General features: G+C 41.4%; 1 protein-coding gene across 1 annotated transcript in view; it reads left to right on the top strand.

Annotated features, from left to right (window-relative positions):
* HSD17B12 (hydroxysteroid 17-beta dehydrogenase 12) overlaps positions 1–17,444 on the top strand; it is a 74,808-nt gene that overhangs the window by 26,652 nt on the left and 30,712 nt on the right. The window contains exons 3-4 of the mRNA XM_031593360.2: positions 1,565–1,640; positions 17,259–17,369. Of these exons, the coding sequence (XP_031449220.2) occupies positions 1,565–1,640; positions 17,259–17,369 (187 nt within the window). The remainder of the gene's footprint in view (positions 1–1,564; positions 1,641–17,258; positions 17,370–17,444) is intronic.

Below are 17,444 nucleotides of genomic sequence, written 5' to 3' on the forward strand. Positions count from 1 at the left end.
AGGTCATTGGCCAAAGATCCAGTTTAATGGCAGGTTATTTACAGTGTAACTGGATCTTCCTCGTTCCTTATATGAAAAATGTAATCAGTTACTGGAATCTCAGAGGATGATTTTTTTCTCTTTGGACAGCTGTGATTTTTTTTTTTTTTTCAATTCACTAGGCCTCTATCAGTGAATACTCAGACACAGCAGAACTCTATCAGGTTACATCAGTCAGTGTGCACTGTATCTCTTCTAAGACATATTTCTTTTGGTTGATACTCATTCCTTGTTACAAGTTGTTTGTTAGACATTTTTCATGCTCTGTACTTAAATGATTCTTCTTGCCATTTGGTTTCCATTTTTAGATTTGAGACGAGCTTCTCAGCACAGCTCTTCAGTGTCGACATGGCAGCAATTTCTCTCAAGTTGCTTTTGCTGTGGAAGTTCTCAGATTTGCTGAGAGTCTGCTAACTTGGTGTAACAATGTGACTTTACTTGATCTGTTTTTGGGACTGGTACAGTTTGGCACTTTTCTGTAAGCTGAGGTACCTGCTTAAAGCAATCTGTGAGCCCAGAGCTCAGTGCTGACAGAAAGCAAGCTGTGTGTCAGCAGCCTAGAGTCTGCACCTACTAGGAGTAGCTGTAGGGCTTTCCTGCCCCTTGGTACCTCAGCTATTTCACAGTAAGCAGATTATTGTCAGGTCGTCCTCAGTATCACAGGCAGAGATACTTTTAGGTAAACCTTTTGCCTTTGCTTTCTTGATCCTGTGGAATGGGAGAAAGCTATCTTAATCCCTTCTTCTCTTCCCGCCATCTCCAAAGCCCACTGCTTGACTTTATGAAAAAAACTGTTCTGGTAAGCTAGCTGCCTCTAACGATAGGATACATATTCTTACTTTTCGTTGGAATAGGTATTTGCAAAAGAAAGACTTTTTCTGCTGCTGGGTAATTCAGGTATGTAGCTGTCTTTCTGCAATCTGTTAAATTGTTAGATCCCATTACAAGCGTGCAAAGCTAGGTCTGATTTGATGGACCAGGATATGTTGTAGCCCCAGCTGAATTTACACAGATGACTTCTGTAAAGGAACTATGTGAGTTAAGTTGACCTTTATTACCTATGAATAGGCAAAGTAAGAGTAGAGCCTAGATTCTCCCTAAGCAAGCTGCTAAAGGAAAGAGGCGTTGAGTGCAGGAGTAGTTTTGCAACACAGGTGTTGAAGTGACAGTAGATATCTTAACTGGGCATTTTGAGCTTAATTATAGGTAGTAGCTTCTTTGGTAGGACTTTCAGAAGTGTGGAAAGACTGTAAAATACCTGCTTTTGGTTATCTGATGTATACATGTGTTTATACACCTGTATGAGATGATGAAGAAGATACTAAGTTTTCTATGAGGGAAATCAAGAAAGAAGTTCATGCAAGTACTAGTCCTGTTTTTCCCCTCCATATCTCTGTATGAAACTGTAACTCTTCAAACTTGATGGTCATTGTTACAATATCTGACCAATCCCTGCAATAATTACTATGCTGATTTGGAAGTGATGTATGACTGTCCTTATGTCTCCTGTTCTTTGTTTTTTCAGTTGGCAAGACGTGGAATGAAAGTGGCTCTAATCAGTCGGTCAAAAGAAAAGTTGGACCAAGTTGCTGGTGAAATAAGTGAGTTAAAAACTTCTTCCTTACATTTCACATATGTGCTTATAAATAAAATAGATGTGATTGCATGTTAATTTCCTACAGGCTGATATATACAACTCTAATTAAAAAAATAAAAGTTTGTTCTTGTCCACAGCGCAAATATTACAGACATAAGTGATAAAGGCCTTGCTGAGTAATTTTGCAGATGTCCCTCTTTATCTTCTGGGAATACTAGGGTTTAATTCTGGTGATGAGGCACTGGAACGGGTTGCCCAGAGAGGTTGTTAATGCCCCATCACTGGGGCAGGTTGGATGTAGCCCTCGACAGTCTGATCTAGTGAGTAGCAACCCTGCCCAAGGTAAGGGGGGTTGGAACTGGATGATCCTAGGGTTCCTTCTAACCCAAGCTGTTCTGTGATAAAATTCTATGAATATGTACTTCCAAAACTGTTAGCATTGCATACCCTACCCATACCAGTGATTGTCATTATAAGCATTTTTGAATGGTAACGAGGAGAGAAACATGTAGCCATTATTTCACCTGGGTATTACCTCAGCTTGAAGCAAGTATGGTTTCATGGGTTTCAACCACAAAGGTGGTTTCTTTGCTCCTTATTTTATTCATTGTCTAACAAAGCACACAGATTTATTGTGGGTATGAGTGGTTATTTCCCTCCTGCTTCTCCAATTTCATTTTGTTTTGGATAAACTACTCAAAGATAGAGCTGCGAGCTCTATTAGGGTAACAAATGTACGTACATAGTCATAGGAATATGGGGAATAAGTTGATGTGCAAGTTTAAGAGCCTATGCTAGAGATTGTTTCTTTAAAGCATCTAGTAAATGGCTATATATAAGCAGAAGGAAGTAACTTCAGTGTTCCAATCACAAATGTAAAATCAATATTTGTATGGGGTCATTTAGTTTCCTTATGTCTCTTGCAGACAAATGATTTTCCTACTGGAGCGAGGTATAACCATAATGCAGAAAAATTCTTTTTGTAATTTACATCTCTTTTATTAAGGCAGATTTAATGCAAGTTTATTAGTTTATGCATAGTATGTCAAGATAAAAGAAGAAATGTAGCCTTGTGTGTAGAGCTTTTTGATAAGCAGGAGTGGGAGTCGTGTACTATAAAGCATGTTTCTCAGCATAATGATGTTGGATAATGAAGGCTTTAAGATCCTTCTTCTGTGTTACTTGTTTTGCTCAGACTTTCCTAAAATGGTTTGTGTATATAATACAGGTAACTGTAAAAGCTGCTCTCTTTCCGAGGTCATAGCAGACTTAAGCCAAAATAATATAGTTAAAACTTCCATTGAATTTGTTAGTGGCACCACTTTACTACAAAAATATTACAAAGTGTAATCTAGAAGGAAGTGTACACCAACTGTTTTGTACCACTGTAGTGAACTGCTAAGTCTAATGTTAGCTAAATCACTAAAGGGCTTCAGCTGGCTTATTAATGACTATTTTACTAGTTTGCTGAGAAAAATAGGGCATACAGTTCTCTTTAAATTAGTTTAAATGTCACTGTATGTAACTTTAATGTCTGTTGTAAGACGGCATATGAAACTGTTTTCTAGAGAGAAAAAGCTTTGTGTGTATATTTAGATGGTAAAGAGCATCCTTATTAGAACTCAGATGGCATCAGATCCTGCCTTCTAGTTTGGAAGTAATTGTCCCTGCTCGTTAGTATCCTGCATTTAAGAATGTCACTGCAGTGTCTGATCATACCTAAGATACACTAATCTTGTCAACACAGCAGCAGGGTAAATCAGCTGTACGGATATCACTGCTTGGGTAACCCATGTGAGTACTGAAGCTTTGCAATTGCAAGTACTGAAGTTGCAGCTACAGTCTTTTTGGCAGTTAACTGCAGCAGCTAGGTAATACCTTGCTGCATACGTGGACACGCAGTTGCATTTCTTACTACGCTGTATACAGGTATCTTCCTAAATAAAAGCTGAATTGCTGGAAGTTATCTGCAAATATCTTGCTCGAGAAACAAATGCTTTCTTAAGCATGAAGTGACAAGCTTCTTGAAAATGGTCACAACCCTTTCTGAACGAGTCTGGAAATCTTTTTCTCCCTGGGTCTTGAGCATGATGCTGACAAGACAGACAAATCTACTGCTTTAAGCTTTCAACACCAAAATAATGGCTGCTGAGAGAGTTTTTCAGATTAGAGGGAAAAAAAAAAAGTACATCTACTTTTGTAGAGCCGCCTGTAATACATAATTACTGTTAGGCCTCACCCAAACATTTTTCTGCTTTCTTTCCTAAACGATTCTGAAGTGAGATGACTCATATTGGGTTTTCAGAACATTCTTTTGACAACACTGAGCTACTGAAATGTATACTTTGTTCATTGTAGCATATGCTACAGGATTTGGATAGTCTGCATAATCAAGCAAATCAGAATAGTGCTTTCAGATCCTAATAGGCTTTAGCTAGACAGCAGTTTCTTGTACCCAGACTCATGTGGTCTCTGCAGTCTGTTCAGATGTTGCCATGTATAAGATGGGCATGCATGTTTTTTCTTTTTTTTTTTTTGAAGCACTAACGCTGTAACTACTTGGATGTTTCCCTAGCAGGTTCTTCAGGTAGCTTTACACTTATTCATGGTGGTCCTGCAAACCTGAGCTTGATCATGTCCTTCACTTGAAGGAAGAATGGCTGTTTAGCTCTGGATAATCACAGTTCTTTGTATTGTATGAGCTATGTGTGTTTTCTGTTCCTTCCTCGCTTTCACTGATCAGAGTCCTGCTGGTTCCAGCAAAGGGTTGGATGCTCGCTGTTACATTGAGAGGGTTTTTGAGGATCAGCTACATTTATTCTTTTCAGATGATTCCTTTCTTGCACTCTTGAAATATACTTAGATTAGGAGTGACGTGTGTACAAAATGCAAGTTGCATAAGCACCATTATAAGAGAAGTGCTGATAGGTCTTTTTGAATGGTAAATACCAGATGACCTGGATGTGATTTTTCTTGTGTGCGCGCATGCTTGTACTGGTGTTACAAGACAGCCAGATGTTCTGAACTTGTAACTCAATTGGAGCAACAAAAATTAGTGGATGAATTACAAGCTGTTAAAGTCTCTGAATTTGTTTGTAGAATGCTTGGATGCTGTAGGATTTCCCTCAAAAAGGAAATTCTCTTCTGTGTTCTCACAGAAATGGGGCTTAAGTCACAGAATGAAGAAGGGATTTTGAAAATTGTTTTCAGTGATTGTGGACTGCCTCTCATGGAGCTGCACAGCTCTGTTAATCAAAAAGCATCATATACAAACACTGGACTTTCTATTCTAGATTTGCTCCACAAAGTTCTTGGTCTAGTTCACAATACATTGGTATTTCACCATCTTTTTGAGATGTCTGTTGTATTGTGCTGTTAAACGCTTCTAAGTGTTCAGACAGAAAACCTTCCTGTGAATGGAGTCAATCCTTTGAACACCTTATAATGACTATTCCATCACTTGCTGTGTTCACCAATGTGTATGGGCCCATCTTGGGTGCTCAGTGCCAGCATTTGATTCAAGAAGCGTCACACATTTGCAGGTAGAAAAACTTCAGTTATTGCACTGTTGCCAGCAGTGAGCAGGTTTGGAAAGAACTCCAAAGAAACTCACTTCTTAGGGGTTGAAATGTGAAGGATGTAGTGAAAACTAGCTGAGTGGGGAGAATGCTGTAAAGAGAGTTTTCCTTAATGGAAATTTGTCAAAAGAGGAATTTGATCTTGATGTATGTTGTTAGCTAGTGGCTGACCAGGACAGGCAGTAGTGTTGTGTGTGAGCTGTGAGGAGGCAAGAAAAAAGCAACTCATTGTCAGTCTGTCTCTAATACTATTCAACAGTTACTGTCCAAAACATTACTGGTTTTGTTCCTGAAGTCACTATTTTTTAGAATTGTCTTGGTTCTGCTAGTTATGTCACTGCAAAACCTTCTATTAAAATTAAAATCTGCATTTGATGACTATTTACTTAGCACATTGTGTTCCTGAAGTTGCTTAACCATCTTGAACTACACTGTGATCCAGATACTTGAGCTGCATCATAAACTAAGAGCTTTCATCTTCAGACATGGGATCTATCATGCTTGCGCTACCCTTTGGTGTGATTGCAAGTATGCACAAGGAAGGAATGGGATGTGGTGCCAAAACCAGGAACGTTCCTTCTCCATTTCTTAGGCAGATGGCTTTCACTGCTTTTTTTTTTCCTGCTGTCTTGGTAACAAAATTATGGGTGGCACTCTGAAGCAGGCTTGATGCTGACAACTTTGCTCGTGCCTGAGGTATTACTGTGGTCTCCTGATGCAAATGGCCAATGACCTGCTATAGCAAATCTGTCCTCTGCAGGGTTTCACCCAGGCAGCACCTCAGATGTACCTACCTTGGAGTACTTAGCCTCATGATATCTGCCCTGTCAATTGAGTCTTTTCCCCCTGTCCTTGTGCATCTTACCCACCAGCTCTGAGATGCAAGGAAGAACATTTGAACTTAATAAGGGAGGCTGTAGAGCAGACATACTTGATCTGAGGAAGGGAACATCATCTTACTTTCCTTGCGTGGGGATTGACAAGGTTCACTTTCCTGAGCTTAAGTTGAAGGCTGACTCTGTCTGGCAGTTATTCTGACCTTTTGTGATCTACTTCAAGGTAAATTAATGTTTGCAGCCTTCCATCATTTGAGTTGGCTTTGGCTTGACGTACTGTATCCTCCAATGTTTCTTGGACTTGACAAAATTGCTTCAACTATTTTTAACTTGTTTTAATGCACTGAGCAACATGTAACATGTTGTAGCATAAAAATCTTTGATTCAGAATGAACTCTTGGTCTTCATCTTGGGAGGAAGTTTTGCTGCGATGGAGTGAAAATAGTTTCCCATGAGTTTGCCCTGAATGGGATCAGATACTTACTAAAGGAGCAGTTGTTAGGTAGTGTAGAGAGCTGAAGGAGGATTCAAGCTGAAGTTGTTATTAATTTGTCAGTAAATAAAATGGATGAACCCTGAATATGATCAACACATCATGAAATGTTAGAGTGATCAGGAAGGGAACTTCTTTTTAATTGTTTTTGGTTTTTCTTTCCTTATGAAGCGTTCTGCTTCTGTATTTTCTCCCACCGGGCCTTTTTTTTCTGTGCACTTTTTTGTTGGTTTTTTTTTTTCTCAGTGGGGGAAAAGCTCACCTTTTCCTTAATGCACAAAAACTTAATGATTGTATACTAAATAACCTCTGTTACATATACTTCAGTGGATGCCAAAAAGCAGAGCTCTTGTGCTGCTCTCCAGGCTGTTAGGCACCTTCCTAACACAGAAGTTGCATTATATTGCTTACCACTTTCAGGATAATGTAAACTTAGTATTACATGGAAAGTAAGGGCTAGATTGTTTTCACAAGTGCAAGTCTGCATTGCAAATCTACTTTAAGGCAATAGGTAGAAATCTGATTGCCTGAGAGATGTAAAACCAGGACTTCTAAGAAACTCTGACCCAAGGAGATCACTGGATGATCCACACAGTGCTGTCTACTTCTACAGCTTTGCTCTATGGGTGACTCTATGCTCTGTTGGGCCTGGGTGAACCTGATGAGGTTCAACACGGCGAAGTGCAGAGTTTTGCACTTGGGCCGGAGGAATCCCAGGCATCCATACAGTCTGGAAGGAGCGGTCCTTAAGAGCAGCCCTGTGGAGAAGGACCTGGGGGTCTTGAAAGATGAAAAACTTAACATGAGCCAGCAGTGTGCCCTTGCAGCTCGGAAGGGAAATGGTATCCTGGGCTCCATCATATGAGGGGTGGCCAGCAGGGACAGGGAGGTGATTGTTCCCCTCTACTCTGCTCTTCTGAGGCCCCATCTGTAATACTGCGTCCAAGTGTGGAGCCCCCAGTACAGAAAAGACAGGGAGCTGTTGGAGAGGGTCCAGAGGAGGGCCACAAAGATGATCAGGGGACTAGAGCACCTCCTGTATGAAGACAGGCTGAGGGAGCTGGGCATGTTCAGCCTGGAGAAAAGAAAGCTGTGGGGTGACCTCATTGCAGCCTTTCAGTACCTAAAGGGAGCCTACAGAGGGGAGGGGAATCAACTCTTTGAAAGGGTAGATAACTGCAGGACAAGGGAAAATGGTTTTAAGCTGAGGGAGAGGAGATTTAGGTTGGACGTCAGGGGAAAATTCTCCACAGAGAGAGTGGTGAGGTGCTGGAACAGGCTGCCCAGAGAGGCTGTGGATGCCACATCCCTGGAGGTGTTCAAGGCCAGGTTGGATGGGGCCCTGGGCAGCCTGGTCTAGCATTAAATGGGGAGGATGGTGGCCCTGCATGTGGCAGGGGGGTTGGAGATTTGTGATCCTTGAGGTCCCTTCCAACCCTGGCCATTCTGTGATTTGGTGACATTTTTTAGTAAGTTGAATTCCATTACACCAAGCCCTTTGTGTCTGTAGAAGTTGTAAAAATCTCTCGCTCTGCTTAAGAAGTGCTGATGGTCACTTCTGTTTTTTCCAGGAATATGCTGTGATGAGGAAAACAACTTATGCCAGTTACTAGCTCACAGAGAGAGGAGACTCAATTGGTCTGTTTTTCACCACGAATTCTTTAGGGAAAAAAAAAGCAACCATGAATATGAACCATAAATGATGTTGAGATGATACAGCTAAGGACTACATGTGTGCTGTGCTTGCTGCAAACTCCCTTAACATGTACCTCGCTTCCAGCCCTCAACTGGACACTGTGCTGCTTTCTGTATTCTGTGCAATTACTGGACTACTTAACAATGCATTTTCCCTTGCAGCTAACACTTTGGAGAACCCTGAAGACTGTGCTTTCAAGTTACAGGCTTCTAATAACACTTTTTTCAATGGGTGCCGAATTCAGATGAAACTATCAGAGACTTAACAAAAAATAATGAATGACTGCGAAGCTGCTGGTTCCAATTCATGCAGTAACTGGTTCAAAGGTCCCGAAGCTGCCTTAAGAGCAAGGGCAGATTGTTTTGCATCTCAGGACACATCTCTTGCATTACCACAGATGCACTGCAGTGATCTGGATGGAGGGCTGTGTGCGTTGAGCGTTGGCTGTGCCTGCAGACGTAGTGCTGCCAATGGGAAGTGCTGGCACGGCTCAGCTGCACAGCCCCAGCTGTTTGCGTGTGCAGCTGCTTCCAGTTAGCTTGTATTTAGGGTAAGTTTGATTTAGGAAAGCTTACAGTATTAAGCGTAAAATTTGAGTGAATGGGTTCATTGATTGATCCCGTGTGTTGCTAAGAATGTTTTTTCTGACTTGATAAGTGTATTTTAGAGACAATAATATATAGTAGTGGTGGAGTCTGAGTTGCAAGCAGAGGCAAATGTTAATAAAGTGCGTTTCCTTCATATGTTTTCTAATAAAAGTACTGTTCACACAAATTAAAAACTTAGGTGTCCCGTGTAGCTGAAAAGGTTGTGGACTATGGCTTTAGAGATCCATCTTCTGCTGTCTCTTTCAAAGCTCAAAAGTGAAGAACAGATTTGTGCATATGTACTGAAACTTGAAGCTGTTTAACACATTTTTAACATTTTAAATGTGATCTGGCATTTCTTACCTGCTCTACGCTTTAACATGACTAGATTTATAAAACATAGCAAATTATGTTAAGTTGCAGCTAGACATCTTGTTATGCTATGCAGAAATGGATACACTATGGTGTTCCTGCATAACAAACTTCTGTTTGCACCCTGCTTTGCAGAACTTTCTTTTAGGTGTGGCTTAATTTGTTATTCGTTAGATGACCATACTTTGCTTCAGAGTTTCACAGAGATATCTGTGACTTATTGTAGGATTTTTGTTTGGATACCTAACTGTTGCTGCATATCTGCTGCCTTTCTCAATACCCACATTGTCTTCCACTGGGTCTCTGTGCAGCATCTCTCTGGATTAGGGTCAGCAGTGATGACGCCCATCTTCTAGGCTGGTCTTATTGCCCCTTTCACGGAAATGGATAGTGTGATTTATCCTTCAAGAGAAGGACTGACACCGCTGCACAAATAGGAAATCTCTTCTGATTCATCCTTTTTGATATTCAGTATGTTAGTGGACATGGTAACTGTAACATGAATGCAGGTGGCAAAAAAGCCCAGAGTCTTTGCTCTAGATCACCTTCTCTCTATGTGTGCTACTGTGGTCTCATTTCTGAAAGCTGTTGCAGGTTCTTCAAGGTTTTTTGTTGTTTCTCCTGCTTAGTCCCCAAATAAATGTCCCCATGTGCTTTTGGTAATCCTGTATTACATTGCAACTGATTTTTGCATCCCACTTCAAAACATCTTAATCAAGTCCAAGGTATTGAGAGACTTAGAGCCATAGTTAACAGCAGATTTCTTGCAATTTTAAGTCCCTACAAAATGATCAGAAAAAGTGAGTTCTTCTTATACCTGGCTGATTTCAATAACCTTCTATATGATGCATAGTATCAACAAATTGTACAGCAATCTGCTATTGCCTGTCACAGTATTTGTTGGTCCTTCTGGAAGACAGATTCAGTGCACGCTTAACATTCTGTGTGCTACATCTGTGAATTTTGGAAGTCCCAAACATGATGCATTCTGCAAATGAATGGGTCTCTCTTACTAAACAACTGAACTGTAGAGCTGTCTGCAGCCACTCTCTAGTCTTTAATTTTTCCTATCTGCTCTGCATAGACATGGCACTAAAAGCAGGAGTTTTTGCTTTCATCTCTCTACTTCTCTCAATTTATCAAATTATTACAGACTGTTTCTAGAGACTGGATCCTGAATCGGTGTGAGTCTTGCCACTGCCATGAAACTGAAAAGATGATGTCTTTGTGAATACAGTTGAATTGATTTACTCTTAATATACAGGTAAGAAAAACTTGGTTGAAGAGTGGAGAGTTATTTTTCTTCTGCTGCCACTGCTTTGCTTGCTTCTTTGGCCATTCAGAAGCTAAAGACCAAGTGACACCTCTTCTGTGTTTTTGCAGGCTGTTTCTTTGCCTCATCATTGTGATGGCAATATTTCTATCAGGCTCCGAATATAAGCAGAAGATATGTTTCACTTCTAGCAAAAGGTTTTTAATGCACTTTCTCTGAGCTTGAAATAAGTGTTCCCCATTCCTTATAATGTGGACCTCAAGCGCCTTATCCTGAACCTTTCTCTTGTAAAGCTGACTGGATTTGTTTCAATGTATGTAGCATAAATTCAAGGTTCTGTATCCAGCCGTTTTGAAAGCAGCAGTGCAAGTATGAATGTTATTTTTAGGGAGTCACTTTTTAGTTTCTCTGTTTCTCAGTGGGATTTATGTCTGCAGACCCCGTTAACACTGATACTGCCTCTGTCATGCCAACAGAGCTGCTTCTCCTGACCACCAGGCTGCTCTGTCCTTTCATTTACATCAAAGTTCATGAGACTGCTTCTCTGGGAGAACCTTCTTTCAAGTCCAGCTTACTTGGGTGTCAAAACTTTACTTCCTTAGCATTTTTCAGCCTGTTAACCAAGATGTCAGTTTGGTGGGGAGGGAAAGCTACTGTTTTGAGTTACTTAAACTTCCATAACAGTGACATAGGAGGTAAGTCTTCCTCCAAGCCACTTTCAAATTCTTTATTAGCCTGTATTTAGGGCATAGATCACTGTTAGAAACTACTAACTTCCATTTTTCAAATTCCAGTGTTATGCTTGTTTTTTGGTGCTCTAGGTGCAAGATGATGCCACATTGCCTGACTTTTTTCAGTAATAAAGGTCTGCCCCAGTTTGTTTAATCATTTAGATGCATTTAGATTTCCCTGCATAGCAAGACACTGGATGCATTATCTGTAAATTACTCTGTCTGGCCTTTGGAGTTACCTAAAAATAGATAATAGTGCTTGCTTCTCCTAGTGAGGTTGTAACTAACAGTCCTGCAGATGAGAAACCAGGCAGGCTGCGTGTCTTTCCAAATGTTATTCAGGATGATGCTGATGTGGTTCCTGCCGTGGAGTTTTCCTTTCTCTACCTTCAGTTTTGGGCTCCCCTGGCTTTGTGCACTTCTGTTCCCTCTGTTTGGGCAGTTTGTAGCTTCCAGCTCCATCAGTCTCTTCCTTGAGTAGTACACCCTCAAATGCTGGAGCATTCCTCACTTTTGCTCTTGCTGACTATGGATATGGCACCTGGAGGTGTTGTTTCCATCGGAGGGTAGAAATGGGCCTCCTGGGTTTCACAGACTCTTTAGCAATCTTTGCTCTCGTAGTTACCTGTATTCATAAGTAAACTGTAATGTCACCACTGTATGGGTGTAGAGGTTATTTTCCCTGTCAAGTATGTTATGTCTTAAGTCATGTGAGAGTACACAAGTATCCTTTTAATGAACATCCTTAAATTGCCAGTTTACTTTCTGATTTTCATACATTGGATTAATTCCCCCCAAACATTTGTTTGCCAGAAGTTCCACAAACTTCAGTTTTGCATACAGACATTGTCTAAAAAGAAGGCTTTATGAAGGCTGTTGAGATGCAGACACATAGTTAATGCATTGTTTCTTTGCAGGCAGTGTGTGTATTTACCGTGTTGCAGTTTTGCATAGTGAGGATCACTTAGAGGGAACATGGAGGACAGATGCGGCGCTTGCTTTTGCTGTCTCCATCCCACCATCCTTAGTCTTGTGAAGTTCAATGAAGTTAGGATTTGTAAAAGCTGAAAGAGGCAGGTTCACGTTCTGGAAAACCTAGATGATGTCACTAGAAAATCTGACGTGCAGAGGAAACTGAGAAGGACAAGATAAAGGCAAGTACATTTTAACATCCTAATGTCCTCTGGCTCAAAATTTAGGAGTAAGAGAAGTGCGTTATCTCTTCAGTGATGCTACACTGACGTGGTTGCTGTCAGCCAATCTGTAGTGACAGGAATGGGGAAGAAAAATATGGTCATGTGAAATGACTGAGAAAGAAGAGATGGCAGTTCATAAATTTAATATTGTATAAGGCAGTCGTTATGAATCCAGGTACACTGCTTTGAAATTTGATCAGTTCTGCTCGTAACAGGTTCAAAAACAAAACCGTGGCAACCACACATAGTGGTTTGTTTTGTAATACTGCCTTCGTTAGTATTGCAACTGTTTTTCTGTAGGTATTGGTCTTGATGATGCCTACAACTTTGTAATCTGACTGTTCTTGGATTACTATCTGTATCTTTTAATTCATACCAATAACTTCTACAAAATTTTGTTTTCCCTTTTTGCCCTATACAACATCTGCATCATCTGATTCAAGTAAGGGGTACTTGCTCTGGCTCAGAAAGGTGTGCATGTCTGAGAAGTGCTATGCAGAAGCCCTCTTCCTGAGCGTACTGTGCTGTCAGTTTACTGTTTAACAGTATTACTAGCTGATGAGATTTAAAAGCTAGTTTTGGGCTTTCTCATCAAATAGGGAGGAGTTTCTGGATGGTCCAGAGGAGGATGGTGTGATCTTTAGGTGTGCGCTTGTCCCAAATATCTTTTGACTCACCGTCTTTAACATTCTTCTCTGCTTTGAGTCTTTGCCTCCTATTTTGTATCCTTGAAATAGCTCGGCCAGCGAAGGTTCCATGTTAGAATAAGGCTTCGTGTTTTTAGGTACGCAAATGGTGTTGTGGCTGGTGTTAGTTTGGAATGTGCCAAGGAGATCACTCCTACAAGGTTAATCTGGTGTATAATGTCTCAGTGAGAACTGGGATTGCTCCTTATTGCTTGCCTAGTTTGTAATCAGCTGCTTTGATCATCTTGGCAGTGATGCTGTTGGAGTTTTTAATTATAGAATCATAGAATCAGTCAGGTTGGAAAAGGCCTTAAAAATCGAGTCCAACCGCAACCTAGCCATTCTACCCTAATTCTAACCGCTAAGTCATGTCCCTGAGCACCACATCCAAACAGTTTTTAAACACATCCAGGGATGGTAACTCCCACCTCTCTGCGGAGCCCATTCCAGTGCTTAACAACCCTTTCTTTAAATAAGTTTTTCCTGATATGCAACCTAAACTTACCCTGCACAACTTGAAGTCATTTCCCCTCATCAACAGTGAGTAGAGACCAACCCAGCTCTTGCTATAAGCACCTTTCAGATATTGGAAGAGAGCAATAAGGTCTCCCCTCAGCCTCCTTATCCCCAGACTGAACAGCCCCGGTTCCTTCAGTCTCTCCTCATAAGGCATATTCCCCAAGCCCTTCACAAGCCTTGTTGCCCTTCTTTGGACCTGCTCCAGCACCTCCATGTCCTTTCTGTACTGAGGTGCCCAAAACTGAACACAGAAGTCGAGGTGAGGCTTCACCAGTGCTGAGCACAGAGGCAGGATTACTTCTCTAGTCCTGCTCACCACACCATTCCTGAAAGTATGCCAGTATATACATACTATTATACACATACAGTATACATATATACATACTATAAGATAACTATGAGTATATACATACAATTAGTGTGGTTTCTTCTTGTAGTTTCTTTCAGTATGAGCTTGCCTACTGGATTAGCTCACCATATTTCCAGCAAAACAGCAGACCTCTTGCTGTAGAGACTCCTTGTGAATCTATATGTTAAACAGGAAGACAGTATTCATCACAGGAATCATGAACTTGTGTAAGATTTGTTTCTTGATTCTGGGCTGACTTCTCATAAGGTTGCTTCTTCATGTAATTTCTGCTCAGACTGTGCTCTGTCCCCCTCTACTGATTCATTCAGCCTTCCCACAGCCATGAAGGTGTTTTGTTAAGGCTTTGAGGTCAGCAGCTTACTTCCCAAATGACAATGTTTACTGAAATTCCTGTGTGCTCTTCTCAGTCTACAGAGATACCGTTGTGCTTTGTCAGTCTGTTACTAAATTAACAGAAGTCTTGGCTAATGTAATACGGGCCCTACAAATTAGCTGGAGAAGTGCAAGTTTAGGCTAAAACCTTTCATTTGTAGGGTCAAGGCTGTTCTCACCTGAGATATTTAGTTAAATGAGCAGGGAGAAAATTATTAAAACACTGATGTGTCATAGCTGAGAAACACAAAGAGACCTACTGAGCTACCTTTCCCATCCCTGAGACCGTATGGCTGGGTGATGACTGACTGCTGCAAAACTATTGATAATGTGATGGATTATATTCAGTCCTTTGCTAAAAAGCATTTGAAGTACCAAGTTTGAAGATGAAACATTGGATTCGCTTGTCAATAAATCATCGAGAATTCTGGACATGCAGGCACCTATTATCAGATGCTTCAAATGTTCTGATTGCCTACTGCAAAAAACGGTTTGCTATCCTCCTTTCATTCCTTGTGGCTCCTGAATACTTCAGGGTCTTCAACCTGGAAGCTCCAATACCGAGCTCAGTTTTTTCTCTTCCTGAATGGAGAGGAGTCCAGTTGCTGCTGGGCATCCTGGCTTAGAACTTTGCCTCCTGCTATTTTTCTCTGTTACACTTTATCTCAGTCTCTTTGGGGGATAAAACAAAGTTCAACTGTCTTTTGTAGCTCAGCTGTTAGAGAGCATCTTAGTCCTGGAAAGGATGAAGGAAGCTCCCTTTCCCACTGTTTATACAGACAGAGCACACCTCTTCTCCCCATCACTCTGTGCCCTGACTGCCGGTATGAGCTTATGCAGAAATGACCTAATGTTTGCACTGCTGTTAGACAGAATCATTTTATCAGATCTATCTGCCAGTCTTTTCTCTGGGCAAGCGACTCATCCCATCTGTTGCAGGTTGGGGGGCAGAGCATGGGGTTCTCCAAAGCTACACAATGGCCAGCTGCTGACGGGGTGGAGAGACAGTCAGGACTTTGCATGGGAGACTGCTGGGAAGGGAAATCTGAGTGCTGGCAGTGAGAAATGCAGAGACAGCATCCTCTGGCCGTATGGGGAGACTTCTGTTCTTCGTGTGTTCCATACATTCTTCTACTTGCCAGCAGACCACAAAGGGTGCTGTGTGGTTTTGTACAGGGCTCTTGCTCAGCTGCCTTACGTGTAATGGCGTTAGCTAGTGTTCTGAAGGCTTGAGGAACGGGTCTTACATGAGCTGCAGTGTGAGGACTTCATTTTTTCTATTTCCAGTATTAGGTCCTAAGATTTTTTTTGTCTTAACCCTTCTCAGTATCTCTGCAGTGATTTTGGAAGGTTTAGAGGATAAATTGTTAACAATTCTAACGAGGAGTGCTTAGTTAGAAGGGTCATAACAGAACAGATCGGGGAGGGTGGTGTTTGGGCCCTTTAAACAACGTGCACGTTGCAAAGCATCTGAATGGCTGCGAAGACAGCTGCAGATACTGTACAACAGCTAAAAATGGCATGTGTGTGGATGTGTTCTGCTTTGGTTTTGCCTGACCGGTCCCCTCGTACATATTTGATATGCCTATAGTGCCGCTTTAATTCAGTGTCCTATAAGAATTTGAATGTGTATGTTAAATATTAGAACAGCTGTGCCTAAAAATAGAATCATTCCCCTCCCTCCCCCCAGTGTTGAACTTGATTTTCTTCTGACGCGATCACAAGGCTGCTGCTGCAGTAGGGGCTTAATGCTATTTACGTCGTCATTTGACATAGCAACATCTCTCCGGGGATTTTCAAACAATGCAGCTGTTCACGAGAGATGAAGGGGCTGAGGGAGGGGAGAGGGAAAGGAGGAGAACTAATCCCATCTGCCATTAGGGATATTGTGGGGGGTGGGGAGCAGCCCGGCGAGTTCAGGGGATTCATGATTCTGCATGAATGGACGGCAGCATCACGGGAGCTGCGGCTTTCCCTGAATGGCAAAGAGCATCACGGGAAGCGGGCTGCTCCTAATCTTTTTGTGAATGATTCTTTTCCTTCAAATTGACACTACTTGTATGAATGGCCGTGGGGGCAAAATGCTGCAAGAGCCTTCTCCGGATGGATACAGAGCACTTAAGGAATGGGGTGGAATCTGGGCGCAGCAAACTTCTGAAATGCTTCGCTGTTAAGCTGCCGTTTCGTCCTTTTGAAGTCCAAGAGGACATTGTACTGACGCTAATTAAGTGTAATTAATTTGGCTTGATGGAAGCAGAATTGTTCCTTCTATGAGGCGTTTTTAGTACTTACTTCCCTTTTCTGTTTCAAAATGGGGTTGGTTATATGTATTTTTCCCATTCCATTAGGGAAGGAGATAAAAGCACATCAGAACGGTTTAAGAATGATTGAACTTGCAGTTCTCCTCTTGTTCACCCACACGTTCCCTTTATGTTTGAAATACTGAATATTTAAAACATTTTATGGCATCAGAATTGAAAATGGAAATGAGGGGCAATAAAGAATTGGTTTGCTCGATCTGAAGCAACTCATTTACCATTTGCCTTAGGTGGGAGTGTCCTTGTCAAGTTGTACTTGGATGCTGTTGTGTATGTGTGTTTCCTGATTTCAGCATTTTTTGCCTTCTGTGCAAACCTGTATAATTTGTTTTCTTGCCATCTTCATGGTCCTTACAAACAAAACGTGCTGAATCATTTGGGAATTAATGTTCTCACCAGAAGTAGCTTAACGTTGCAAACTTCTTGAGCAGGTAGCGTTAAAATTCAAGGATTCCTGTTGAAGAAGCAAAAATGTTTCTGTGTAATATTAGCTACTCAAAATGTTGTTTTATAAAGCCACAACTGACAGATTTGTAGTGTTTGAATGCTCATTCAGCTGTTTCCATCTTATTGTTTAACCCTTTTCTTTTTCTAGAGGAGAAGTACAAAGTGGAAACAAAAGTTATTGTGGCGGACTTTGGAGAGAGAGGAGACATTTACAACAGAATCAAAGCGGGACTGGAAGGCCTGGAGATCGGCGTTTTGGGTTTGTGTTTCATCTCTTTAAATCCCTCACGCTGTGTTTCGTCCCAGCGTGCTTACTGACTTCTTCGCATTTGGA

The sequence above is a fragment of the Phasianus colchicus genome, chromosome 5, assembly GCF_987193195.1.
Source record: "Phasianus colchicus chromosome 5, bPhaCol1.hap1.1, whole genome shotgun sequence".
In the NCBI taxonomy this organism is placed as follows: domain Eukaryota; kingdom Metazoa; phylum Chordata; class Aves; order Galliformes; family Phasianidae; genus Phasianus; species Phasianus colchicus.